This window comes from Procambarus clarkii, chromosome 46 (assembly GCF_040958095.1).
Source record: "Procambarus clarkii isolate CNS0578487 chromosome 46, FALCON_Pclarkii_2.0, whole genome shotgun sequence".
Taxonomy (NCBI): domain Eukaryota; kingdom Metazoa; phylum Arthropoda; class Malacostraca; order Decapoda; family Cambaridae; genus Procambarus; species Procambarus clarkii.
The window spans coordinates 15,290,807-15,318,299 of NC_091195.1; the positions used below are offsets into that span (position 1 = coordinate 15,290,807).

The 27,493-nt window shown below is 42.3% G+C and overlaps 1 protein-coding gene across 1 annotated transcript in view; it reads left to right on the top strand.

Annotated features, from left to right (window-relative positions):
• The window catches only part of fry (Protein furry), a 542,054-nt gene that overhangs the window by 20,348 nt on the left and 494,213 nt on the right, over positions 1-27,493 (top strand). The window contains 5 exon segments of the mRNA XM_069301552.1: positions 15,199-15,366; positions 16,491-16,714; positions 19,229-19,422; positions 19,790-19,972; positions 26,281-26,488. Coding sequence (XP_069157653.1) covers positions 15,199-15,366; positions 16,491-16,714; positions 19,229-19,422; positions 19,790-19,972; positions 26,281-26,488 — 977 coding nt within the window.

A 27,493-nucleotide genomic window follows, 5' to 3' on the forward strand; every position in this document is an offset into this window, starting at 1 on the left:
GAGTGTAATAATTATTATACACAAGGTTCGCATATCAGTGAACGCAATGCTAATTATGATGTTCACAGCAGGAGGCAGACATTTACAGCACTCAGTGGAAGTTTGTGAATCTACATCATACAATGTGATCCCATGTTCCTTTAGAAAATTATCTTGTGTAAAATTATTCATATTCATGATTTAGTGAATTCATGATTTATGATTCTTATGATAATAGCAGTATTTAAAGTGATAATAGCTTTATAAATTTTCATCCAGTTTTCCGTGGAAAAATAAACATTCCATTCACCTGGGCTGTGAATGTCCATATATGACATGGATGTGGATGAGTAATTCCTCTGGGCTTCAGTAGTAGTCAGGGAAAGTTGAAAATTCCAGCTTGGCAGCAGGTTGCTACATCTGGAACTTGACTTTTTAAGACTGCTCATAGCCGAGTTCATGGAGCTACGGCTTCACACGTGTGGGGTCCATGGTTCGAGACCCATACAGTCCAGGTGAATGGAATGATAGCGATTACATGGTGTATTTCAGGGTATTTTGATGCGTCAGGTGATGTTGGCTGCTGGAGTCAGCTCGTTGTACCTCTATACTGTGCTATGATTTCCTCACCACACACACATTTGAATTACTTAGTGGTTCATTATGGTTTATAAAAATATAGATGTCTATAATGTGTGTATATAGCATAATAACAGCAAAAACACTGTTGTATTCAGCTAAGAATATAAAATTTACGTGTCACTAGCTATGAGCATTATATGTTGAGCATAACGATTAGTCAACACATTTAGCCATGTAAATTCCTCAAATTACACAATATTGAATAATATTACTGCAAAACAAAACAAATGAGACATTGAAATAATTATGGAAAAATATATTCTTGAGTTATCTTGAGATGATTTCGGGGTTTAGTGTCCCCGCAGCCCGGTCCTTGACCAGGCCTCCACCCCCAGGAAGCAACCCGTGACAGCTGACTAACTCCCGGGTACCTATTTACTGCTAGGTAACAGGGGCATTCAGGATGAAGAAACTTTGCCCATTTGTTTCTGCCTCGTGCGGGAATCGAACCCGCGCCACAGAATTACGAGTCCTGCGCGCTATCCACCAGGCTACGAGGCCGATAAACAGAGGCTACAGTTAAGGAATTGCGCCCAGTAAATCCTCCCCGGCCAGGATATGAACCCATGACATAGCGCTCGCGGAACGGTTATTGAAAGCAAAAATCACCTGCCTCTAGCTGCTGAAACATTTAGAATTTGATAGGAAGTTATCTACCTTCCTTGCCAGTTTTTTAACACTATCGGTCACCGGGCAGCCGCGCGGTCAACTTAAGGGTCATGCACCCGATGTGCAGGCGAGCGCGCGGTGACACCTAAATGTGTATACTCGTTTCAGCTTTCTCACCTTAATTCTCGTGCTACGTCGCTCGTTTTGGTATCATTGTGTTCACAATTAAATTTACTACAGATGTGTATGAATATAATGTACAAAAGTTTGGAGTACTTCCCCGCAGAAAATCCTAAAGTTACCCATGAACGAGCACCAATTTGTACACTGCAACCTAATGTGTACAGTGGAACCTCTATTAACGAGTTTAATCCGTTCTGGCACCGAGCTCGTTACCTGGAAAACTCGTCTTTGGAAACAAATTTCCCCATTTAAAATAAAGGAAATAAATTTAATCCGTTCCACTCCCAAAAACATCCATACTTGTATGACATTTTTTAATGTCAATATAATACTGCACATGTAATTATAAATGTTTTGTTGTACTGTTTTAACATTTACTTTACTTTGCCTTAATGAAGAGTCGTTGTTGGCTTGAGGGAGACGATGGGGAGGTGGGAAGGAGGAGAGGGGTTATGGTGTAGAAGGAGAATCCACCTCTGAGTCAGGCGGGCTCTCTCTTCTTGGGATTTTCACCCCACTGGGACCGGGTTGTGGTTCACTATCACTGGCTCTTCGTTTCTCTACTTTTGGAAAGAACTTTTCTATTGACAATTGCTTTTGTCTTTGTTTTAGGATGTCCCTAAAACGAGACAGCAAATTGTCATTAAACATGTTCACACATCGGGTTGTCACTGCTTGATCAGGGTGATGTTTTTCTAAGAATGCGGTCACCTTTTCAAACATTCCTAACACTTCCCTGATCTCACTTGAAGAGGCAGCAGCATCCTCCCGTACCTCCTCCTCCCCTGATGAGTACTCTTGTGCCTCCTCTTGATTAATCTCCTTCTGAAGTTCCAGGAGTTCCTCAGTAGTCAGTTCCTCACTGTGCTCCTCCACTAACTCCTGCACATCAGCAGCATCCAACTCCAGACCCAAAGTTTGCCCCAGAGCAACAATATCATCCACTAGGTGCACTTCCGGGTCTTCCACAGGTGCAGATGCAGATGCAGGTGCAGGACCGAAACCTTCAAAGTCTCGCTCAGAGACACCCTCAGGCCACAGGTTACGCCATGCAGAGTTAAGGGTCCTCCTTGTCACTCCTTCCCAGGCATTATCGATCAAACGTAAGGCACCCAGGATATTGAAGTGGTTCTTCCAGAATTCTTTGAGGCTCAGCCCTGTATTGTCGGTCACATCAACACACCTCTCCAACAAGGCCTTCATGTAGAGTTTCTTAAAGTTTGCAATTACTTTCTGGTTCATAGGTTGGAGGAGTGGAGTGGTATTGGGAGGAAGGAACTTGATGGTGATGAACTGATTTTCAGGATACAATTCATCTCGCATCTGTGGAGGATGTGCAGGAGCATTATCAAGCACAAGCAAGGCCTTGAGTGGCAACTGTTTCTCTTCAAGATATTTCCTCACTGAGGGGCCAAAAACATCATTGATCCATTCAGTGAAGAATATCCGTGTGACCCAGGATTCCTTATTGGACCTCCACATCACATTCAGTTGCGCCTTATACACTTTACATGCCTTGAACACGCGTGGATTTTCTGAGTGGTAGACTAGCAGCGGCTTGACCTTGCAATCGCCACTTACATTGGCGCAGAGGACGAGAGTAAGCCGATCCTTCATCGGTTTGTGGCCAGGCAAAGATTGTTCCTCCTGTGTGATGTAGGTCCTCTTCGTCATTTTCTTCCAAAACAGGCCAGTCTCGTCACAATTAAAAACTTGTTGGGGCAAGAACTCCTTTTCAGCAACAAATTCCTGGAACTCTGGTACAAATTTCTCAGCAGCAGCAGCTTTATCAGAGCTGGCAGCCTCCCCATGTCGCACAACACTGTGGATACCGCTTCTCTTCCTAAATTTCTCAAACCATCCACGGCTTGCCTTAAATATCTCCTCCTCTTCAGACGACACACCTGGTGTCTTCCTGACAAGGTCCACATACAACTTCTTGGCCTTTGCACAGACAAGAGCTTCAGAGACACTATCGCCATGCAATTGCCTTTCATTCATCCAGACTAGCAGTAGCTTTTCAACCTCTTCTAGGATTTGTGGACGTTTCTTGTTAACCTTGGTAACTCCTTTAACCACCTCAAGCGTCTTAAATTGTTCCTTCCTCTTCAGAATGGTACAAATCGTTGATGAGGTCCTGCCATACTCCCTGACGAGATCAACCACACGCACACCACGCTCGTGCTTTGCTATTATTTCCTTCTTCACTTCCACAGTAATTGTCGCTTTCTTCCCCTTGCCAACACTGTCTTTAGCAACCAGCTTCATTGGCGACATCGTGCGTTACAAATTGCAGTCACAAAGCCAAAAAAAAAAACAGAGAAAAGCGCAAATAAATCCAGAGGGATGCTTGTCGTGTGAGATACAACAACAACACTGGCGTTGGAGGCGTCCGAGAATTTGCGAGAACCCGCGAGACGCTAGGAAGCGCCATGTGGTTTCACTCGTTAATAGAGGCGAGCTCGTCAATAGAGACAAATTTGCTGCGAGTGGCTTGCTCGTTACTGGAAAAACTTGTTAATAGAGCCACTCGTTAATAGAGGTTCCACTGTATACTCGTTCAGTTTGATAACATCAATTTTCGTGTTACGTCTTTCATTTTGGTATCAAATTGTTCGCAATAAAAAGGCTCGTATTTTAAAACTACTCCCATAATAATAGAGCAATAACTGGAATTTTAACAAATATTTTAATTCTGGAAGCTCATCATCACAAAATTATTTATATCTTTCCAGTGTTCTGACATAAATTTTTGTGTTATATCTTTCATTTTGGTATCAAATTGTTCGCGACGTAAAGGTGTGGATTTTAAAACTAGTCCCAACATAATAGCACAATAAATAGAATTTAAACAAATATTTTAAAATTTTGACCAAAAACCTATTTATAATCATGTAAGTGTTTGGACATCAAGTTTCATGTTACATCTTTCATTTTGGTATCAAATTGTGCGCACTCTAAAGGCGCTTATTTTGATACTATCCCTAGGTCGATTGGATAAAAAATGAATTTTATACATATATTTTTGTAGTGGACGAAAGTCCGGTCCAAAGTTAGGATTCAAGAGAAAAATAATGGACGAGAGTCCGGTCCAAAGTGACCGATAGTGTTAAGAACTCCAGTATTCTCATTTGCACGTCTTTAGACAGCTAAATTATAGGTTTATACTGTATTGCAAAACACACAGTAAATGGCAGAAATACAACAGCAGGGCAAATGAAGCACCTTTATGAGTACCCTTCAAACTGTGGAAGACATTCTGTTTAAGACCTTTCAGTATGTTGTATGTCTTACTGGCTTTCATAGTGCTCTCTCTGTTGGCTCAACTGTGGCATAATAACAAATATATTAACGGTATTGTACAGTATGTACTGTAATGGATTTTCATACTGTGCAGGTTTGCATGCAGATTTTCATCTGCAGTTTTTGTAATTACCTAAGTGTAGTTACAGGATGAAAGCTACGCTCTTGGTGTCCCGTCTTCCCAGTACTCTTTATCATATAACGCTTTGAAACTACTGTGTGTCCTGAGGGCTGTTTTCATTGTGGGTCCATTGTTCCTGATTCCTTGTTCCAGGGCCTGTTTGTCTCTTAGTTATATACATTGTCCTTGTGTTGCTGCAACCTTCCTGCAGACCCATAGTGTGCATCATTGTGCAGCTCTGTCCTTGTCCTTTTATGACCAATGTTGACCTCCTATTCCAGTTTGTAGGTTTTGGCATCCTCTTTGCTTGTTGATTTTCCCCACAGTCTTGTGGTGCACCAGGGAGCCAGCAACGGGTCTCCTCCCAGAAATCCAGCATTGAATATAATAAAACTCTCTTTTTGGCAGGTTCCTCTTAGGCTCCCTATTCCTGACCTATACCTTTCATGGGCTTTGGTTACTTTCTAGGTGATGCATGTCTATTATGGTTACACTGGGTGATTGTGGCCTTCCAGGGCTTGCCACCTGGTGGTTGGGGTGTATAACTCCAGGGATGTAGTGACCCAACTACTGTATTCCTGTTTTATTAGTGTTGTTCATATTTTTCATGCCATTGATTGTTTTACTGCTGTTTACCTCTCTGGTGGCTTTTCCTCTTGGTATAGGTGATCTAGTATCACCTGCTCCCGATGCCCCTTTTAGTGGACCAGGTTTCGGTTCTGGTCTGGGGTATACATTTATGTCTTGCATTGTTCTGGTGTGACATAATACTGTACGTGTAAAGCTGTCCAGGTGGCTAGCATCAATGAGCCATTAAGGGGCCCACCAAAAAGAAATATTTCGTTGCATGAAATGGTGGATTTTTTTGGCTCTACATTGTCTTGACTGTCACAGGGATGGGGGGTGAGGGGGAGGATTCCTTGTTCTTGAGTGCTCTTTGCTGGCCCCTTTCCTCTACACTTCCTGCTCTTGTTCGTGTTCACGTTTTTCTCCATTTGTAGATTTTCCTGTGACTTGGAGCTCCGTGGGGCTTCGGCTGGCACGTCGTCACATTTTGGCACTGGGTTTACTGGTGGATGCAGTGAGCTCATTGGTAGTCCAGATGACCTGGCTTGCTTCTTGGTGACTGTCAGATGCATCATGTTTAGGGTGTTTTAGTGAGCTCCACATTCTTGTCCTAACTCTTGGTAAGCAATGGTGGGTCTCGGAGGCCTGGTTCGTATCTCTAAGGAATGTACAAGTCTTGGTAAGCTTGAAGGCCCCTACAGAAAAAGGCATTTCATTAAAGTCGACGTTTGCTTTATTAAACATAGGTTTCTTTATTTGTCACTAGGAGGGGTACTCAGTGGTGCCTGGGTCTCTCTTCCCATTTTATCTCTTTCCCTCTTTGCTCTTTTTGCCCCCTCTCTTTCCCCTGTCCATCTCTCTTTCCTCTCTCCCTCCCCCCTCCCTCTCTCCCTTCCCCCTCTCCAGCTCTCTTACCCCCTCTCCCTTTCTCTTCCCTTTCACTCTTCCCCCTCCCCCTTTCTCTTCCTCCTCTCTCTCTCTCATCCCCCATTTTCTTTCCCTTCTCCCTCTCTGTTCCCTCTCTGTTCCCCCTTTCTTCCCACTCCCCCTCCTGTCTATCCCTGTCTTCACCCTCTCCCCACCTTCTCCACTTTTTCCTCCCCTCTTTCCCCACCCTACTGTCCACCTTTTTTCCCTTCCTCTGCCCCTTTCTCTCCTCTTCTCCCTCCACCTTTCCCCACTCCTCCCTTCTCCCCACCTTTCCTGCTTCCTCCTCTTCCCATCCCCTCTTTCTTTCCCTTTTCTCCCCTTCTCCCCTCTCGCCCTTTTCTCATATCTCCTCCCCTCTTCCACCCTCTGACCTATCTCAATCCCCCCTCTCTTCCAACATTTCTCCTCTCCCCTCTCTCGGAAATTTAATCTTTACATTATGAAGAACTGAAAAACTCCCCCCTCCCCCCCCCAAAAAAAGGTAAACATACCACTGATTTCATGAAACATAGGAGGGTGGGATGGGGGTGTTGGCCATAGATGCGGATAAGCACTATGGTCAACTGCGACTAGTTGGCCATGACTCCATGTGTCATCTTGGAGAGTTGGTTGAGGCTAGCCCTAAGCATCTGCCCTCCAACCTCAGACAGATAGATATTCTCTTTTTATAGATTTAGATTTATTACATAAAAAATCTACTTCCCCAAAAGATTAGTTTTTATACAATATTCTGTTAATTTCAGTTTATTATTTAATATTTATATTTCACTGGAAATTTATTGGGTTAATTAGATTAAAGAATGACTATATTTTCTTACACACTGTTTTCATGAAAAATCATAATGGTATAAATTTTAAGAATCATCATGATACCAAAGTTATGAGTGTTTATTATCAATAAGCCAAAAAAACTGTTGCACTCTTGCATGCATTTCTGGGGATGGTTATTGCAAAACAGCCACAGAGGAAAGGAAGACAAGGAGCCCAAAGAGAGTCGAGTACAAACTACCTACACTCCTATACTTTCTCGTCATTCAAGTGGAGAAGGCTCCTCGTTACACTCCCCCACTCTCTCGCCCCGTATTGGCCGCAGAATTGTGGCCCCTGGGGTTGCAGTCTTCAAAAAATTGCTTCTCGATCGTCTTATTTCTTCCAAGCAAGGTATTACGTCTTGTAGGTGCAATTAAATCTGATGCCAGGTTTCTTTGCGTATTCATTCATTTCATATACTGTACTGTATAGAGTACTGCTAGAGAAAAGCTCTGTAAATTCAACTGACCTGTAGTTTTGGCCACTAATTGTATGCTAAATAAATGCTGTTGGGATATCTTTATTACAGTAGTTTTTCTATGCTACTTGCCTGGATGCTCTTCGAGTCATGATCCATCCATGTCTTGAAGGAGTTAATGATGAGAGTGAGGGACCTTATCTTGATATTACCTTGAGATGATTTCGGGGCTTAGCGTTCCCGCGGCCTGGTCATCGACCTAGCCACTTGGTTGCTCGACTGGTCAATCAGGCTGTTAGACATGGCTGCTCGCAGCCTGACGTATGAGTCACAGCCTGGTTGATAAAGTATCCTTTGGAGGTGCTTGTCAAATTCTCTCTTGAACACTGCAAGGGGTCGGCCAGTTATGCCCCTTATGTGTAGTGGAAGAGAATTAGTGACATCCTTCCAGGGAAGGGTGATATCCTTCATGAGCACAAATGGGATCATTTTAAATGACCATGTTAGATCATACCGGTGCCAACTGCTAGCAATGCATGGGAAGAAAACTCACTCTGGTCCAGAGTAACTAAAGAAATTTCACTTGAACAATCAAAACATTTCCAAGCATTACTTGGAATCATAAAGAAGACGTACCAAGCTGTAATCTAATGAACCTCCTGTTTAGCCCACTGTCACACCCTCCGACCACCATGAACTTACAGCACCCATGCTAACACCTGGTTCCCTGCTTCGAGTCCCGTTTCATTCTTCCTGACTGACCCCAGTAATGACGGAGTAGACCTGAGACCAGATTTACTTGACTTTTCATACATGGCAATTTGTTTTCACTGAGCAATGGGCTCATGCTTTGTTGTTGGTACAAGAATACAGTATGTTCATGATTTGGAACACTTATTGTGTGCACACTGTCAAGTCTTTTGTGTGTTTCTTGCCTAATCAGTGACCCAGAGTCGTCATCTCCGCTCAGGTTTGGTTCATGCTTCTGTGGTGAGGGTCCTTCTGTTAAACATCCAACTATATTCATGACTGTTTAATTTCTAGATCTGGCTATGGATGAGTTTATTGTGGCTCGATTTGTTGTGGTCACAGGCTATCCTTGTCATTTCTTACCTTGGGGTCACACAAAGTTCAGTTAGGGTCAGCCAGTAAATCTTGTTCTGACCCCCCAAGACCCTCTTTCATGCACTGTGACCTGGTTGAAAGCGAGTGATTGGTTACTGGTTATAACCAGTTGTGTGCCACCAATATTGTTTGCCATGGTGCATCAGTCCTGTGATGGATAAAGAGCTACTGTACTTGGCACAGTCACATGGTGTGCTGAATGCAGCATTTTGACCCCAACAGCCACCCACTTCTGTCTTCAGCATTTCCACTGTTGGGTTTCAAGGTGATTCATACTTGGATGTAATTACAAAAGTAATTACCTAAGTGTAGTTACAGGATGAGAGCTACACTCATGGTGTCCCCATCTTCCCAGCACTCTTTGTCACATAATGCTTTGAATGTGTTCAGGCTTGTGTATGGAGGCTTGGATCCTACCTGAACTGTTGATTTGGGAAGTCACTCGTTTTGCAGCTGCCAAGCCTTATGCCTGTGTGCTTAAATATAAATGCTTGGGGTTTGTTTTTGGCTCGTGCAGAGGCATCAGAGTATTCCTACTTTTTAGAAACGGATTTAACTCCTCTGGTTGAGACAATTTGCGAGTAGTCCCCCTTGGGCCCAAAAGTGCACTGCTTGAACCCCACTTTCTAGCACTTGTGCTTATTCTTGCTTATGAGGCAAACTTTTTGCAGCTCCTCATTTGGATTTTCCCTTTATTGCCTTCCTGTAGTGAACTTCAAGGCATGCCCTCACTTGGCAGTTGATAAAGTTCTTTGCAGGGGTTAAGAGAGTTGGCTGCTTTTGTGTGTGTTTTGAGAGCACCCTGTTCTTTCAGGATGTGGTAGCCAGCTTTTCTGTGTATTTTTCACTTTTTAGGGATGTGGTATTGAATCAGTAATAAGATTCTATTTGACACTTGGCATTTCTCACCCCCCTTCACTATTCTTTTTCTTTTCTGGTAAGGTGGTGCAGCATGTTCCGGGTGACACAAAGGATTTCTTCCAGTCTTTAAGCTTTCTTTGACCACTCTGTGTTGGATGTTTTTTATAGGTACCTGCTGGACTAGCAGGTATCCTGGGACCAGGCCAGAGCTTGCCTTGGGAATCATTCAAGCGCAATGCTCAGAAAGGAACTTTTTGTATTAATTCAAAGCTTGATTTTGTGTCTAAATTAGTGATAGGTAGTTGTATTAGTAGAATATTGAAAGATAATATGAGTGATAAGTAGAATATTGAAAGTAATTATTTTGCTGTAAAATAACTCTGATTAGTTTTTATGTTTGATGTAAATCTGTCATGATTTGTGTCTTAGTTTTGCCGTAGTAGTCACAGGCATTAAAAAGTAGTATTAATGGTTTCGTAGATAATTCCTTGAAGGATTAACTAGAGAATATATGCAATTTTTGTTGCAGTGAATATTGATGGCAGGCATGTTAACGTTGCCATGTGCTGTCAACCTTATCTATAGGGTTACTCGCACGTTATCATGGGAGAGTGATAACAGATGATAAGTCAGACGCAAGTTTGGATTTGCATCAGTGATAGTGGCCATTTGAATATATCTTGTGTTTTTTACATAGTCTGGTGTAAAGTTGGTAATATCTTGGTATAATCAGAAATATAAATTATATATAAGGAAAAAAGGCAATTGTCACTGATTATGGCTAATAATTAGGCATTTGCTTTATGTAGTCCTTGCTTGAAATCGGTTTGCATAATGTTTCGACAAACATATAATGTTGCTGCAAATCCTCTTAGAAAGATGACAAATGCAATGTATCGCATTATAAATTCAAGTGATACTTGCTTACAAGAACCACTTGAAACCATAGGTAAGTGATTGGCATTTGCAGCACGTACTTCTCTTGGAGTTAGATGACTCGAAACAAATGTTCCATACTGTGATAACCTGTAAGTACTTTTATACTGAATTCTCATTTGTTTATGTATGCACCCACATACCAGGCCTCCTGTCCCCTTGTTCATCCTTAGTACATCTACAATTATGACAAAATTAACTCTATACTTTATGGAAAGACTAACTGATGTTTGTAAAATACTGTTTGTAAAATACAAACATCATGTGTGGTGCCTAAAGTAAACATAATGTTTCTTGGGGGGGCATGGGACCCCTTGTGGCTCTGTGAAGACATCTTGATGAGATGCCTTCCGACCTACTTGGTCATATCAGCCGTGGAGCTCACATCAGAGCAACAACCTGACTCCCTCACAGAGGTGCAGAGAGCAGGTGTTGTATACACACACTTTGCAAAGGCTTTCGACAAATGTAACCATGGAGTGATAGCCTATAAAATGAAATCAATAGGAATAACGGGAAAAATGGGGCATTGGAGTTATAACTTTGTCAAACAGAGTGCAGAGAGTGACAGTCAATCAAGTAAGATCAAGCCCAAGAGCAGTGTTTTCGATTGGGCAGCAGAAAATAACATGATGTTTAACTGTGATAAATTCCAGGTACTCAGGTACGGCAAAAATGAGGATCTGAAATACCTGATCTGAATACAGGGTACAAAACACAATTGAATCTGCCCATAGTAGGTAAACAGCATGTCAAGGATTTCGAAATAATTATGTCCGACGACCTAACGTTTAGGGAACATAACCAAGCAAATATTGCGTCAGCCAGAAAAATGATAGGATGGATTACGAAAACTTCAAAATCCAGGGATTCCATAACAATAGTTGTACTATTCAAATCACTTGTGCTGTCCTGTCTCGAGTACTTCTCGGTACTCACTTTTCCCTTCAGAGCAGGAGAGATTGCTGAAATACAGGGAATACAGAGAACATATATCGCACGCATAGACGCGATAAAGCACCTAAATAATTGGGATCGTGTCAAAACTCTCCAAATGTACTAACTAGAAAGAGATACCAAATAATATACACATGGAAAATACTGGAGGGCCAAGTCCCAAATCTACACCGTAAAATAACAACATACGTACTGGAGTGAACGATAAGGAAGAAAATGCAGAATAGAACTAGTGAAGAGCAGAGGTGCCATAGGCACAATCAGAGTCCTCTGTATAAACATCAGAGGTCCACAGTTGTTCAACATCCTCCCAGCGAGTATAAGAAATATTGCCGGAACAACTGTGGACATCTTCAAGAGAAAACTAGATTGTTCTCTAAAAAAAAGTGCCAGATCAACCGGGCTGTAGTGGGTTTGTGAGCCTGCGGGCTGCTCCAAGCAGCAACCTGGTGGACCAAGCTCTCACAAGTCAAGCCTGGCCTTGGGCCAGGCGTGGGGAGTAGAAGAACTCCCAGAACCCCGTCAAGCAGGTATCAAGCAGTGAAAAACTCTGTACCTCACAGCACAGTCCTGGCACCACTGCTATTTTTTATTCTTATCTCGGATATAGACAAAAATACTAGCCACAGCTTCGTGTCATCCTTTGCAGATACAAAAATCAGCATGAAAATTGACACTGTAGAAGACGCTGAAAAACTACAAGCAGATATAAATAAAGTCTTTGATTGGGTAACTGAAAAGTGCCGTCGTCTGCTGGTGTTGAGGTAGCCTCGATGACTTGCTGGTTACTCGAGTGTTTGTGTTGGAGCCTGTAATTTGCATGTGTGGTTTCACGCTGAGCATGGTGTGACTTTGGAGGCTGTTCTTGTTTCTTTTCGATTGTATGATTACATAAGACCAAAAATTGTTGTCCTTGAAAATGGAAGCGGCTCGCGAAAGTGATGTACTGTCCCGTTTTCTGTTTTGGGTCCTCTGGTAGGTTAGGAGAGGACACTTTAACCCTTTCGCGCTCCTGGCAAGCAAGAAAAAACTTGCCCATGTGCGCGGCGTTTCAGGCGATCGAGCAGCAACACAGAAAAGTGTATATGTACTCTTTTCACTGTTCTGACATTAATTTTCGATGTACTTATTTAATTTTTGTACCAATGTGTTTGCAATAGAATGTTCTAGATAGAAGAACATAATTATAAAATGTCACTAAAGCATAAGTTAGACCAGCACCAAATAAAGAACTACGTCGATCACTAGCCGTGAGCGCCAAACAGCGACGAAATGTTTCTACTCTTTTTCAGGGTTGTCAACTCCACACTTGTCCTACAGTGTATCTTGTCCTATTTGATATCACCAAGATCGCAATAAAATTCCCTACGCGGACATATGCATGTAAATGTAGAATCTATGTCACAGCCCACTCGCAAGAGTGTGGGAAGTGGCCGAAGTGTTACCCGTGACTGCACATCGGCGAGACCCCTATTGAAAATTGTATACTCTTTTTCACTGTTCTGACATTAATTTTCGATGTACGTATTTAATTTTTGTACCAATGTGTTCGCAATAGAATGTTCTAGAAGAATATAAGTATAAAATGTCACACAAGGATGCGTTAGACCGGCACCAAATAAAAAACTACGTCGATTACACCCGTCGTGTCAACAATACAATTGTCTTACCACGATGATGCAATGCCATGCCGTTCTCCCAAATAGGCTATGCAGCTATTAGGGAAAACGGAAATTTCATGGCGAAGACTTTTAAACTATCCCAAAGTCGATCGGATAAAAAATGGATTTTATGGAAATATTTTTTCTCGTGACTAATGAGCGAGTCCGTTACGCGGACTCAAAAGAAAATTGGTAACGCTATTGAGCGCCGCGAGAGCTCGAAAGTGTATTGATCGTTTTCCTGACATTAGGAGGACGGGATGTGTTGATAGCAGGCTGAGCCCTGGTTTCAAGCACTTCATGCTCCGTGTCCAAACCCAGGCGCTTTTCCGCAGCTTTGCCTCTTTCAGAAGATCGACTCGGTGATGTATGCCGACATGTACTGTACCTCGCTAGTTTGAATTTCTCGGCTCTATAAGTCTGGTATTTTTGAGTGTCTTTATTGCCATCTCTACAGCAAGACGGTGGCTGAATTGATGGTGTCCCATTTATCTTCTCGGCAGCAGTATCTTTGGGCCTCTTCTGTGGGGAACCCCGTCGGCTCCCTGAAGTTTTCCGAACTGATATGTGCTATATTAGTCTGGAGTCATCAGTCACAGGAGTCCTTATGCCTACCATGGACCATGAGCCAGAACCTGGTCCCCTCAGAGAGGTGAAGGGAGCAATGGCCTATGAGAACTTTACATTTAAAGTATGTCATAATTGTCATCGACTGGGGAAGGACCCAAAAAGGTAGGTGAATCAAAAAAGACCACTGTCTGGTTAACCTGTGCAATCTACATCGGAAATGATCAAAATAACTCCTCTAGAAAGAAACCCAACAAGCAACTTCTTCTTGATGGTATGTGCAGTTTGCATGAAGGCTTTATCCTCCCGATGACTGCACGGGTACAAATGTTGGGAGAGGCGTTTACATTGAGAATGATAAGGTTTCAAAAAGAGTTGTGTTGTTCTGTAGATAGAAGAGCGGGGACTAAAACAGAGGAGGTGTGTTAGAGGGAGACTTACTGCACTGTAGTGCAGGATGTTGTGTTTATGGTGTCAGCTGATCCTTCGTGCTGTGGCGAGGCAGTTGTTTTCTGTGTTTGGCTGTTGGTGGTGCCAGGTATAAATGTGGCATGGGTCAAATGTGGCCCAATTTGTTGGTAGACTGGAGATATTTAGCTAATGCTTTGACTAAAGGGGCCTCGTAGCCTGGTGGATAGCGCGCAGGACTCGTAATTCTGTGGCGCGGGTTCGATTCCCGCACGAGGCAGAAACAAATGGGCAAAGTTTCTTTCACCCTGAATGCCCCTGTTACCTGGCAGTAAATAGGTACCTGGGAGTTAGTCAGCTGTCACGGGCTGCTTCCTGGGGGTGGAGGCCTGGTCGAGGACCGGGCCGCGGGGACACTAAAGCCCCGAAATCATCTCAAGATAAACTCAAGATAAACTATTTGATGTTTTTTTCATGTAACGAGAGGTCACCTCCTAATATATGCTCGATGGTAAGGAATATTTTAAGTGCAATAAATACTTGTTTGAAGTTTACTCGGGCACTATGATGTCGGAAACAGTGAAGGAGATAGTGTTCGATTGTTTCTGGCACCTGACAGTGGACGCAGAGTTCGTTGATATCTGTTCTGTATTTAGAACTGTGTGCTGCCAGTTTGGTGTGTCCCAGCTTAATCTGGCCGTCGTTTCATCAATTTTTCTGCTATTATATCTGACATGTTTCCAATTTTCTCATTTCTTTTTAATGGACACAGTACAAAGATGAGCATGACATCTTCCATTTCATTACAAAATCTTGGGTGATGGCATCTTTGAAGGCTCCTTTTACGTGCAACATGAGGAATTGGATGATGGGTAATGTAAGGCATGTTGTTCATCGCTTTGGCCAGTTGATCTACAAGTTCATTATGGAGTATACCACAATGCGCTGGGACCCATTTGATAGAGGTGTCATAGCCATTCAATCGATGTTCATGAAGAAGTTGAAGGCATGGGCAAACAAACTCAGTATTATAGTATTATCATCAGTATTATTGCCAAAGGCTCAAGTCTACAGATACAGTTAATTTTGTACGGGTTGATATCTTGTTACTCTTTTTGCAGATGGTGAAGATGTTGGGGAACGAGGACCTGGCGATGGTCGAGAGGCTGGGCAAGACGAGCTTACCGAAATTAACAGTGATGATGAAAATGACCAATTATCTGCTGCTCACGAAAGTGGGGTTAACTCTGCTGAGCCTCTTTCTGAGCGCTCGCACACTATTATGTCGGGTAATAGTTCCATCACTTATTTATTCCCTTGACCTCCTTATTAAGTTATGCAGGGTTTGTGAAGAGAACGTTGAAGAGAAATTGTCCATTGTTGCCTTTGTCTATTACCGAGTTGTGACTCGTACTAATTTACAAACAACATTTGATAGCAATTTTTCTGTTGTTAACTAAGGAAACTTTGGTATTAGTGTTGGAGAAGGTTGACTTCTTATACTTTTGGCTCAATATTTTAATTTTCAGAAGTGAAGAAAGTCAGCATTTCCTTGTGAACGCAAGGTTGCTGCTTGATGCAAATTAGGTGACAACGAATTCATTGTTCCCTAATTAACTAAAATTAAATGTTACAATCTTTTATTTTGTAAAATTATTGAAGCTTTGTTAAAGAAAATTAAAAGTGATGTAGATACGTTCCTAAATGATTTTTGCAGAATGGTTAACATTTATTCATTTGTGTATTTTTGTGTACTGTTTAGGTAGCAAGTTGACAATGTCTTAAGCTTAATGACTACATTTATGAATATTTTTATTTAGAAGTTTCTTCTCAAATTTGTCAGTAACAATAGAAAAATAGGATTACTCATTGATGTAAATTCAGATTAAATCAAAGGTTGCACAAAAGACATGCTTAGTCTTCCTGCTGTGACTTACATAAAATATTGGTAGATATCCAAATGCCGACATAGTACTGTACTAGATTAATACGAGTCTACACAATTAGAGCGAGATGTGATCATTTTTCTTCCTTGCATTGTACAGAGAATTTTATTATTAAGATGGATTCAGATATTGAAATTTATGTTACGTTTATGCTATGTTATAAGATGTTTTAGTATGGCTCCTTTATCTTTGATTTATATATGTTCAGGATAGTGATGATTAGTCTATGGTTAGTTAAGTTTTGAAATGGACAAATGTTTTTCTCTCTCAAATGTCAATGGATTTTAATAGCATTAATTTTCACTACTTTAAATAATCTTTTACAATCTTATTTTCATATTTAATTATTCACTTTGAGAGATAGTTTATTAGAGATGTGTTTTGAGTTTATTTTGGATTATCATTTATATAAAACTAAAAATAGTTAATAAAGATATCATTGATATTTCATAATTGTTCTAATTTAGATTCCAGTACAGAAAACAATGGTGGTGGCGGAGGTGGGAGCAGCACTGGGAGTCACGGCTCGACGCTCTTACCCTGGGGTGCCCGCAAAGAGAGAGCTCAGTTTCCTGCCACTGTCCACATTGACACCGACTTACGACCAGGAGAATTTGTTATGCGAACTCTCTTTGCGGAATATACTGTAATGGCAGAGAAGAAGATTGAAACTGTTATGCAGGAACCTATAGTACGTAATTTAGTCTCAAGATAACTTTGGTTATTGCTATATATAAAACCATATATTGTATTGTAATATGTTATTCTTTTGTTAAATGCCAAAAACATATATATACATGTAAGTTTGGAATGTTTCTTTAGTTCAGTATAATATAGGAATTTAAAAGTGAAAATATTTGTTATTTAGGCACTAATAATAATGGGAATTATTTAAGAATTAATAGTTTTAACATTTAGCTTGTCATATACCTTGGACAACAGCTTCCATTAGACACCACACATATATATTTTTTAATTATATAAGCTGACATTCTTATGAATTTCTAATGCATAAATTTCTGAATACATATCAAATTCAAAGTTAAAGATGTCTGCTGTGTGTGTGTGTTTTCACATTAATAATTGCTTTATGAAAATACTATATTTAACCCATAACATGCTCGGGGTTTAATATCCTGTCATCCCCACAGGCGCATGTCATTTTAAAAAAAAAAAAAAATTATTTTTTCTTCCTAACCTGTTAATTTGTGTTCACTGATCACGGGAAAAATAAAAAAAAAATCGTAAGTGGCATATATTGCCCGCTATAGGGCGGGGAAGTCTGGCAAATTATAGGCGCTGACTCAGCATGCGTCCCAGGCGGTCTGTTGCTCGCCAGCTGTCAGGCCGGAGTTGCCACAAAGAGATAATTACCTAATTATTTCAATGTCTCTGATTGATTTTTCATAGTTTTTTTACTGTAATATTATTCAATAGTGTGTAGTTTGATATATTTATATAATAAAATGAGTGAATCATTGCTGTACTCAAAAATATGGTGTGCATATTGTTGATTCAATTATGTTCATCAATCAGTGAACAAATACTTTGTCGGTTATTACACTATAAGCACAGGTTATTTATAAGTATCTGCATGTTTTGTTCACTATAACGAACCACTAAGTAGCTATTATGAGTCAAAAAGTAATGAGGAGTGACTGCCGTGTACCAGTCAGCCACTCCCGCCCTCCCTCCAGTCATCTGACTCACCCACATTCTCCTCCCACAATACTGTTCTTTCTATAATTCACTATATACAGACGTTATATATAAGTATCTACATGTTTTGTTCACCATAACTGTACATCTAAGCTTGTATGGTGAGTAAAGGCACAAAGAGTAGGACCTCACACAGTCAGCTGATGGCTGCCGCCCTCAAGGTCAGGCGCACTAATATTTTTCCTCCAACAATACTGTGTGGTGTTATTACGCTATATACACACATTATATATAAATATCTACCCGTTTTATTCACCATACTTGTACAAATAAACTGGTATGGTGCCCAAAGACCATCGTGGTAACCAGTAAACAACACCGTCGTCTGCACGGTGGCGTCGTGCAGACGACGCCACCGCCCTCACCAAAATGGCGGCTCCAAACCTTCTCTTGCTGTTGATACCCTCTATACATACGTTATATATAAGTATCAACATTTGTGTTCACCATAGCGAACCACTAAGCTGGTATGCTGAGTGCAGTCAATAAAAGGTGGCCACACACAGTCAGAAGACATCGCCACCAGCCTCCCTCCCACAGCATTACTCCTCCCTCCCACAGCATTACTCCTCCCTCCATGGCGCACAGCACTAAATATCACCACAATCCTGCTATTATTAGAACCCTGGTCAGTTTTATCACAGTCAGGGGTCTTCTGTAATAATATCATCGCTACATAATAGCATGAACAAGTATATTTTGGCATTTTTAGGCGATGCTGTGGTCACAAGCTGAACAGCAGTGCTGTTAGCTCATGCTGCGTGCGTCAGGCTTGGTTGCTCACTCAATACTGAGGCCAATAACACCCGAGAGTTTGGCTCACGATTTTTTTTTTAAATGGCGTCTGTTTACAAGAGCCCTGATGAAGGTGTGGTGAACCCCGTGTATCAGCGGGCCGTTTAAATCTTGCGTAGTACTCCAACACATCATATGACGTGATGCGCAGTTGACTGGAACAACGTCCAACACGTCATATGACGTGATGCGCACTTTAAGGGTTAAGCAATATTATATCAGAGTTATAAAATTTCAAATATTCTGTTGACTTTTAATCACTGCAAACAAAATATAACAAACATTTATTGTTCAGATTATGCTCCAATTGAAAAATTAATAGTATATATGTTTGAAAGGATTCATGCATTGTTCTGGGGAATATTTGAGATTTCTTGTTCACTTTTGAGCCTGGGGTTAGCCATGTGTTTAAAACATTCAAGCACACATGTTAAAAACTTTGATAACACTTCAAAATCTTACTAAAGAACTTTGCATTTTAATATTCTATTACATGTGTAGTACGTCAGCTGCTGGTAAGGAGAAGGAAAATTAGATGGGAAGGATTTTGTTTCCCTTGATTTGAAATAATCATAATACATTGAATGTGTTAATATTAGTTAGTCTTCAGTAGTAGCCATCAGAATAGCTTTGCAGTTGGTTTATATATTGATGAGGCAAATAAATATTGTTGATGTATGTCTTGCACCAGGAACGTAGCCTATCCAAGAGTCTGCAGCGTGGAGAAGATCCTACATTTGACCAGTTACTGCTTGCCTTTGGTTGTGTTGCTGAGCACTGTTTGCCATCGCTCCTGCGTACACTTTTTGCTTGGTACGATCGTCAGGGAGTGGAATGGGGTTCTACTGACAGCAAGTATAAGCAAGATCCCAGTAAAAGCAAGGGGTAAGTTTTTTTACAGGAGGTAAATTAAATGTCTAGCCAAGATTTTATTTATGTTCAAATAGTTTTATATTTGAACACTATCGGCCACACAACGCGCGCACCGCAGACTTTGACGTAATGGGGCTAATGGTGCAGGCGAGCGTGTGGTGACGCCTAAATGTGTATACTTGTTTGTTTTCTCACCTTAATTTTTGTGCTACATTGTTCGTTATTTGCATCTTATGTGTAAAACCCAGACAATAATTGTTTAAATCTTCATGTGATGATACATAACAGCATTCCCCTAATGAATCAACATGTGACAATAACCGCTGTCTAAAGGTTAATAATAAAATTTTTATATAATGATATATTTTTGTCATTACAGGGTAGATGCAGGCTCAAATGTGGACAGGGAAACTATACAGGAACGTCGAGACCTTGCAGTGGAGTTTATATTCTGCTTGGTACTAATTGAAGTTCTGAGGCAACTGGCAGTTCACCCGGGCCATGATGATCTAGTGCGACACATTGAAGATATTGCATTCAAGCACTTCAAGTACAGAGAAGGGTAATAAGCTATGATTCTAATAACATCCAATAGGTTATCTTAAACTAGTACTTCAGTATCTTTAGATATCAGCACCTGATCTCCAAATCCTTTATGGCCGTAAAGCTTGAATGGTCCCCAAGCCAATATACATTCAAAAACTCTTGACCCCCGAAGGATTCGAACTCGGTCTGCCAGAGTCTCCATGCTCCCCCTCCCCCCTGGCAGTCCAGTGCTGTAAACACTCAGCCAGCAACAGTCTAATGTGTTGGGAAATCTCACCGAGATCTACGCGAGATCTACAGACACTTAACACCCGACAGCACTCGTAGCATTATTGGGCGCAGATATTTCCACTAGCGCACACAGCGTTTCGGGCAGCAGCACTTTATAGTTATAACGTATGATTGTGTGTACGTATTTGGTTGATTAACCACAAAGAATTTAGTGTTTTTTAAATTTAGTTTTGGTTACAGCAGTTTGTTTGGCAATATATGAAGTGTCAAAATGGTTGAGATGAAGCCCAGAGTAGGGCATAGAGCTGAGTGAGGCTGATGGTGGAGAGCTCGGATGCTGGGTGAGTGTGTAGAGCGTGGCGCTCTGAATGCGGGGCACAGTCTAAGAGCTCGAGTGCAGGACGAGAGCGTGGAAGCTCAATGTGGCTGTAATCCAGCTGTCTGCTCTGTAGCGAGGCTGAAGCATCTTGTGATGGTAGGAACTGGATTGGTTGAGTGTTACATTGTTGCTGGTGAATGTTGATGGTGTTAAATATGTGTGGTTTCTCTCAAGTGTGTATTGAACCACTCTTGGAGTTTGGACTGATCCCGCCAAACACACAACAAATCTACGACATTTGAACAAGTTTTAACACCTCCTAACAAGTATTAACAACCAATATAGCAAGTTGTAACAACGTTCTAATACGTCATAAAAACTATAACAAGATGTAATAACTTTATTACAAGTTGTAACAAGTGGAAAATAGGGACAATTACGTTTGTGTTTGCAGGGATGACGAGTCGCTGTCGACAGCATATATTACAAGCTTCCACCTCACCTTGCCAAACTGTCCACCATCTAGCAGGTTGGGATGAGGAATTAACTGTAATTAGTTGTATACTCGGGAATTGTAATTAGTGGACCAAAAATTAGCATAGAACTTCTAGGAATGTGATAAGAGATTGGTTATGTAGAATTAACAGACCCATCTCATTATTTACACATAAGCTAATGAGAATATGGAATAAGTATATTACTTACATAATATACTTGCTACATAGTAAACAGTCTTGGAGGGAGCAATCATCTCACTTTCTGCCAAGTGACTAACCAGTCACTTCCTGTGCTTTGCAGAGACCAGTTATGGTTTTGGGATGCATTTCCCTTTGAGATAAGTTTCAATGCATTGGATTTATCTATTCTCATACAATTTGCTTTGTGACTTGTATAATTAGTGCCTTGTATGTCGCTTCTTTCATTGTGGTACCCAATGGTGTTGTAGCGGGGGAATGTCCACAAATCTTTCAGAGTTCTTGGATTAAAGATTCTCGGGTGTTTCAGGCGATCAGGTGATCCTTCCTCTTGGACATAGTTTCCCAAGCACCCTTGAGTGTATCTCGGTTTTGGGCAGCTGTCTCCTCCACATTCTAGCTCCTACATTTACAACATGATTGACAGTGATATCCATGATCTCGAGTCATGTTGCACCTTGACTTGTCATGGAGTCAATTATCTCGTCTCCCTATCCTTTCTTTCTGATAATCACAATTCCTGTGGTATCAGAGGGTGACCCTCAAAGACCTGGACATCATCCCCAGCATTTGAGTCACTTGCTCAGGACCGGCCAACTTGGTGAAGCAAAGTCATCACAGAGGCCCGTGCAGCAGAGAATACACGGACTACAGTGATCCAGAGGAAACCTGCTGCACTCGAAGCTAGAGCAACCTCCACCACTGCAGCAGCACCTACGCCTATATGTCCCATGTGTGAGCGAGCCTTCTGGACCAGCCCATCCTCCGGTTTAGGTAGTACTTATGGTTACAACTAGGACTATCATATATAGTGATGTAAAAGGCAATTCAAAAGTAGAAATTGGTACTATTGAAATTGGGCAAACCAGAACAGTTTTTGTACTCATGTTGCAAAGAAAACTTAGCCAAAACTAACTCTCCTAGGCCTAATACATGCTATCTGAGGCCTAATATAGTACTTATAGGTGTTATGCTAGGCCTAGGAATAATTAAGTTTGGCTTTATTTATTTTGAACTATAAAGTGTTAGAAACTATGGTAAGAAACTAACAACAAAAAAACGAAAAAAAGAGTTAGAACTCTCTCCAATCCCAAGGAAACAAGCAAACGTCACACTCTACTGCCACACTGCTCGTCCGCCAACCTGTCCTCTTAAAAATAACGTCATTTTTGGCTCGTATGTGCGCTATGGCCAAATTTGGACGTAATTTGAAATTAAATCGACTCGCAAAAGTGACGTACTGTTCTGTTTTCTGTTTGAGTCGTCCGCCTTACTCGGCAAGCTTAGAAAAGGAAACTTTCCATTAACGTTTTTCATACTGTTTTGAAACTATCAGAATTTCCTGCCCATCTAACCTATCAGAGGACCCTTAACTTACTGCTGTTGAAAAAAAAATCCCAAATTTATTTTTATTTTTTTTTTAATTTTCAAATTACTTTCATATTCGGCCATACGGGCAAATGGCCAAAAACGACGTTCTTTTTAAGAGGACAGGTTGCGTCCGCGCAGCCCTCCCCTCCCTGAGAGAGGGAGTGGGGGGGGGGCCCTGGATCTCCCACGCCGGCTACTCATGCCTTCAGTTCAAAGGCTAAGTATCAAAACAATGCAAAAAAAAAATGCTGACGGGAGGGAGGGATGGTTGCCAGGAAGCCTCCAGGGATCGCAAAGAAATTGGCGTTTCATTATATTCAATGCTGGTTTTCTGTGGGGAAGCCCCTACGGCTTCCTGGAGCTACATACCCAATGAGAAGGAAAAGAGGGACTTACCCAAGAGGCGGCTGCCACAAATTCCTCAACACAAAGTCGAGACAACCAGCTTCAACCTGCGACCAAAAGCAACACAGGAATGCTCAGGATCAGGCAGTTTACCAAATAATGGGCTGCCAGCACCCTGTTCAACCACCAAAATCCCCGTGTTCGTATATCAGCCCAAGACATGTTCTCAAACACGGCAGGCACAATCGACTTGAGAATGGTCCAGGATGGACCAAAATTTTGTTGTCATTCGTTCACTTTCTAGTGTGTGGTTTGGTCAACAGCCAAAGCAACAAACTTTTTAACGTCATGGGCATGAGGATAGACCGCAGGCTGGCTAGACCGAATAACCATGAGAACAAAATGGGAGACCTGAGCCCTGGAACAGGGAACGAGGGAAACCGGATCAACCCAAAGCGCATCCCCAGCCACCGCAGTCAAAAGCGAGCAGGTAACAATGGAGAGCTGCAACCGGACACGACACATGATGCACCCCTGGCCTGACCAACCAAGCATCAATGACCCAAGGTCCCCCTCCACCTACCACCAGGACCAAAAGAGCAGAAGCCCTCCTCCTGCGCTGGAGGAGAGCATGAAGCTCCCCGACCCAACACCCAGAGGCCAATGCCAACAAAAATAGAGCCTTGGAAAAACAATCCTGAACCAAAAGAGCCACCACAAATCAAGGAGAGGAAAGATAGGAAAGCATTCTGTTCAAGAACCAGGATGGCTCAGGTGGCACATGAGCAGGCTGGAGGTGAAACAAATCATGAGAAAGCTTTTGGAACGGGGAAGAGGAGACGTCCACCCCGAACGCAAGCTGGAGTGGCTTTGCCAGCACCGCACGATAAGAGGCGACAGTATTAGACATCAAATGAGTCCTGAAAAAAAAACAAAAAAGAAAGGACAAGACAACCTATGAAGAGAGAGAAAATGGCAAAAAGAACGCCAGGAAACTTCATACTATCGCCGAGACGAAGATCTCGGGTGGGACACCATCAAAGAAGCCACCCTAAACCCGCATCAAAAAGACCAGATGCAAAGAGCAGAGGAGAAGTCAGGACCAGCCACGTATCGAACCGGTCTGACCTGCTAAAAGAGGCGGAGCCACAGGAAACGCCCCGGGTTCGCACACCGAGCAAGCAGCGCCTGAAACCAAGGCTGGGTCGGCCACCAAGGGGCCACAAGTACCACTCTTCCTAGGTAGGACTCCAATCAAGCCAGAACCTGAAGCAACAGCTGGACCGACTGGGGGGAAGAGGTACAGGTAACCCCACATCGACCAGTCCTGCTGAAAGGCTTCCACTGCGACAGCCTTGTAGGTGGGAAAGGGTGCCACATAGGCTGGGAGAAGCTGAGACCACACTGACGCGAAGAGGTCCACTTCCGAGTGTCCATATATCTGGCAGACCCAACGAAAAGAGTCGACTGTCCATTCCGTGGACAGAAAAATGAACCGAGACAGGCTGTCCATCTGGATGTTGGACACTCCCAGGGTATGAACTGCACGGAGAGCCAAAGTTTCTGAAAAGCCAGCAGACGAGTCACTCGAAGCGACCAGCCCCAAGAGGCCAGGACCAAAGAGAACCCCTGCGATTCAGGCAATAAGCCACCAAGGAACAGTCTGAATGGAGCCAGACAGTTGAATCCCGAGCGACCCAAACCCTCCGAAGCAAAAACCAGATTGCCGTGGAAGTCACAGTACTGTGAGCCCGCTGAAAGGATGGACCCCACTGTCCCTGGCCGGCCTGGTGAGCACTGGTCACAAATCCCCAGCCGAGAAATGGCCTTGGAGCCAACCCGAACCCTCACTCGATGTGATGGCACGCGAGGCGAGAAGCAAAGAACAGAGAAACCTCCTCCTTCAGGATAAGCACAAAGAGCTTCAACAGTGCAGCCGACGCCCTAGCCGCCAAGGACAGCACCCCAGACAAAGGCCCGGCACTCTTGAGTAGCCGGCACGAGGGGGGTCTGGGGCTTCCCCTTTCCCCTGCCGGGGAGGGGGGAGCTGCACAGATGGCGGCGCGGCGACGTCATGCTCATTAGCTCGTTTTTATTTTGGGAGTTCTGTCCACTAGTTTGGCTCTCAGTAGCAATTTCTTAACCAGAATAGGGATTTGTTTTGGGATGCTTACCTTAATGGGTGCCTGACCTGGTCAACGGCAAAAATAGAATGTTTCCAACCACACAAGGGTTTCGATAGGCCATGGCTCCTCATGCCTCTCTGAGGGGGGGGGCCAGGTTCTGGCTCATGGTCCCCGGTAGGCCTAAAGAACTCCATACACATGACTGATGCCAAAGTCTGACATTAGCAATATCAGCCTGGATAGCTCCTTGGAGCCTCTGGGTCTCACCCAGAAAATGGTGTTTCATTACATTCAACGCTGGTTTTTTACATTTTTAGGAGGTGCTGTGATTACAAGCTGAATAGCAGTGCTGTGAGCTCATGCTGCGTGCACCAGTCTTGGTTGCTCACTCAGTACTGAGGCCGTCACACCCAGGAATGTTGCCCACTTTTTTTTTTTTTAAATGGTGTCTGTTTACAAGAGCCCTGAGGAAGACTTGCATTTTGCTGCTGGGCTTGTTTGTTTGTGTTGTTTACTTGCTGAGGAAGTGTGTAAGACATGCAGTGTATCCAAGAGTGACCAAAAGTCAGTTTACCCGACTAATATAGTGCAATAAGCCCTGGGTTAGGTTAAAATGTCTCTCTTCAAAAAGCTGTTAGTGAAAGTTCAGAAAAACTTAAATAATATATGTAAGTGGATTCTGAGCTATTGACTTTCATTTTAAACAGTAACACTTAAGTTAAAACACTAATGAACTGGAAATTAAAAGCGTAGAAAGGTCTGAAAGGAGGTTATGTGTAATTTAATTCTAGTGGCAATACAAGTCTAGATAACTATAGTAGCTGGGAGTCGCAGGTAATGGCCAGTGGGTTTATCCGTCCTGTGGGAGTGGGGCTGCTACAGCACGAGGGATTCAGACTTCACTACCTTCCACAGGTGTGGAGTAGCCTCTTACAGATGTGTAATTGGATGGCAATCCCGAGCTCTTTATTTAAAGAGTTTTTCTTCACCCTTGTTACTACTGTAATCTAACTGGTTATGATACTCACACTAAATATATATTATATTGTATTCTCTTAATTATGTACATATAAGCACGATGGAGGATTATCAAACATTGTAGATGTGAAATATATTGAATACATGTACACCAGTAGCATCATGTGTTTTAATGTGTAGTAAATACTATTAAGTTATGATCATTTCATTATACTGTATTATAATGTACTATATATTAATACAAATATTTTTTTTTCAGTGTTCAGAACAATCCTAATGGTGAAAACATCAACATTATTGCTGATTTATATGCTGAAGTTATTGGGGTTTTGGCTCAGTCACGCTTTCAGTCTGTGCGCCGACGCTTTATGGCAGAACTAAAGGAGCTACGTGCAAGAGAAGCATCGTCAGTCACAACACAAAGCATTACATCACTCTTGATGGGAATGAAATTCTTCAGAGTCAAGGTATAGATAGCAAAACTGTGTTGAATGGTCATGAGCTTAGCTTACATATAATTTATGGTAGGTCTGTCATTTATATTCTAAGTTCACATAATTGTATGGCATAGTATTAAGATTTTAACTTGATTACCTCCAGGATTCACCCGGTGTAACCAGTCTTGAGTTGGTTTGATCTTTATTGAAGCTTATTAATATGAGTGTGTGATTATTCAGCCCATCCTCCTGTTTTGATAGTACTTATAATGATGATGAGGACCATAGTACAACAGCGGACTAATAACAATAATTAGACACTGACGAACAACGCAATTAGAAAGTAGAAATCGGCACTACAGTATTGTGTTGGATAAACCGGAAAAAATTCTGAGTTTACTAGGGCTGCATGTACTTAGGTTGCTTCCCTAAGTGCCCTGTAAGTACTACCCTTGGGTTCTAGGGTAGCCTTTTTCCTAGGGTCTTCGGGACTCCTCTTCTGTAGGGGTTCTTGCTGCTTGGCGTTTACTCCGCCCTTGGGGCCAGCTGGGGCTTTCATGGCCTTTGTTTGGCCTTGGGTAGGAAGTGTTGTTGCTGGTTAGGGCGCAAGGTGCTGCGTTGCATGCATACCTAAGCGGGGGCCATGTTCCTGTTCCTTCTGTTGTCTTTGTACTTTTGCGGTGTTTTTCTATTATTTATTTATTTTTTTCTTGCATGGAGGAGGTCTGTCTTGTTTGGCTATTAGTCCTCATGGGGTATTTTGGTGTCTCTCCTCTAGGACCCCGTGCTTGTACACGTCATAGGGGTCCAGTTCTTAGCTCATCCCCCATGTTAGTTTTTGGGTTCACCAGCAAGCAATACCTTGCTTGGGCTTCCCGTAGAAGGCATCCCCACGAGCCCTGGACACCTCTGTAGAGGCTGACCGGTTGACCGCTGGATGTGTCCTCCGAGTTAAACCTCGCCTTGTGCGAGTTTGAAGGTTTCTTTTTTGCCCTTATCTCAGGGTGACAGTCACCTGTTTTGCCTCCATCATGC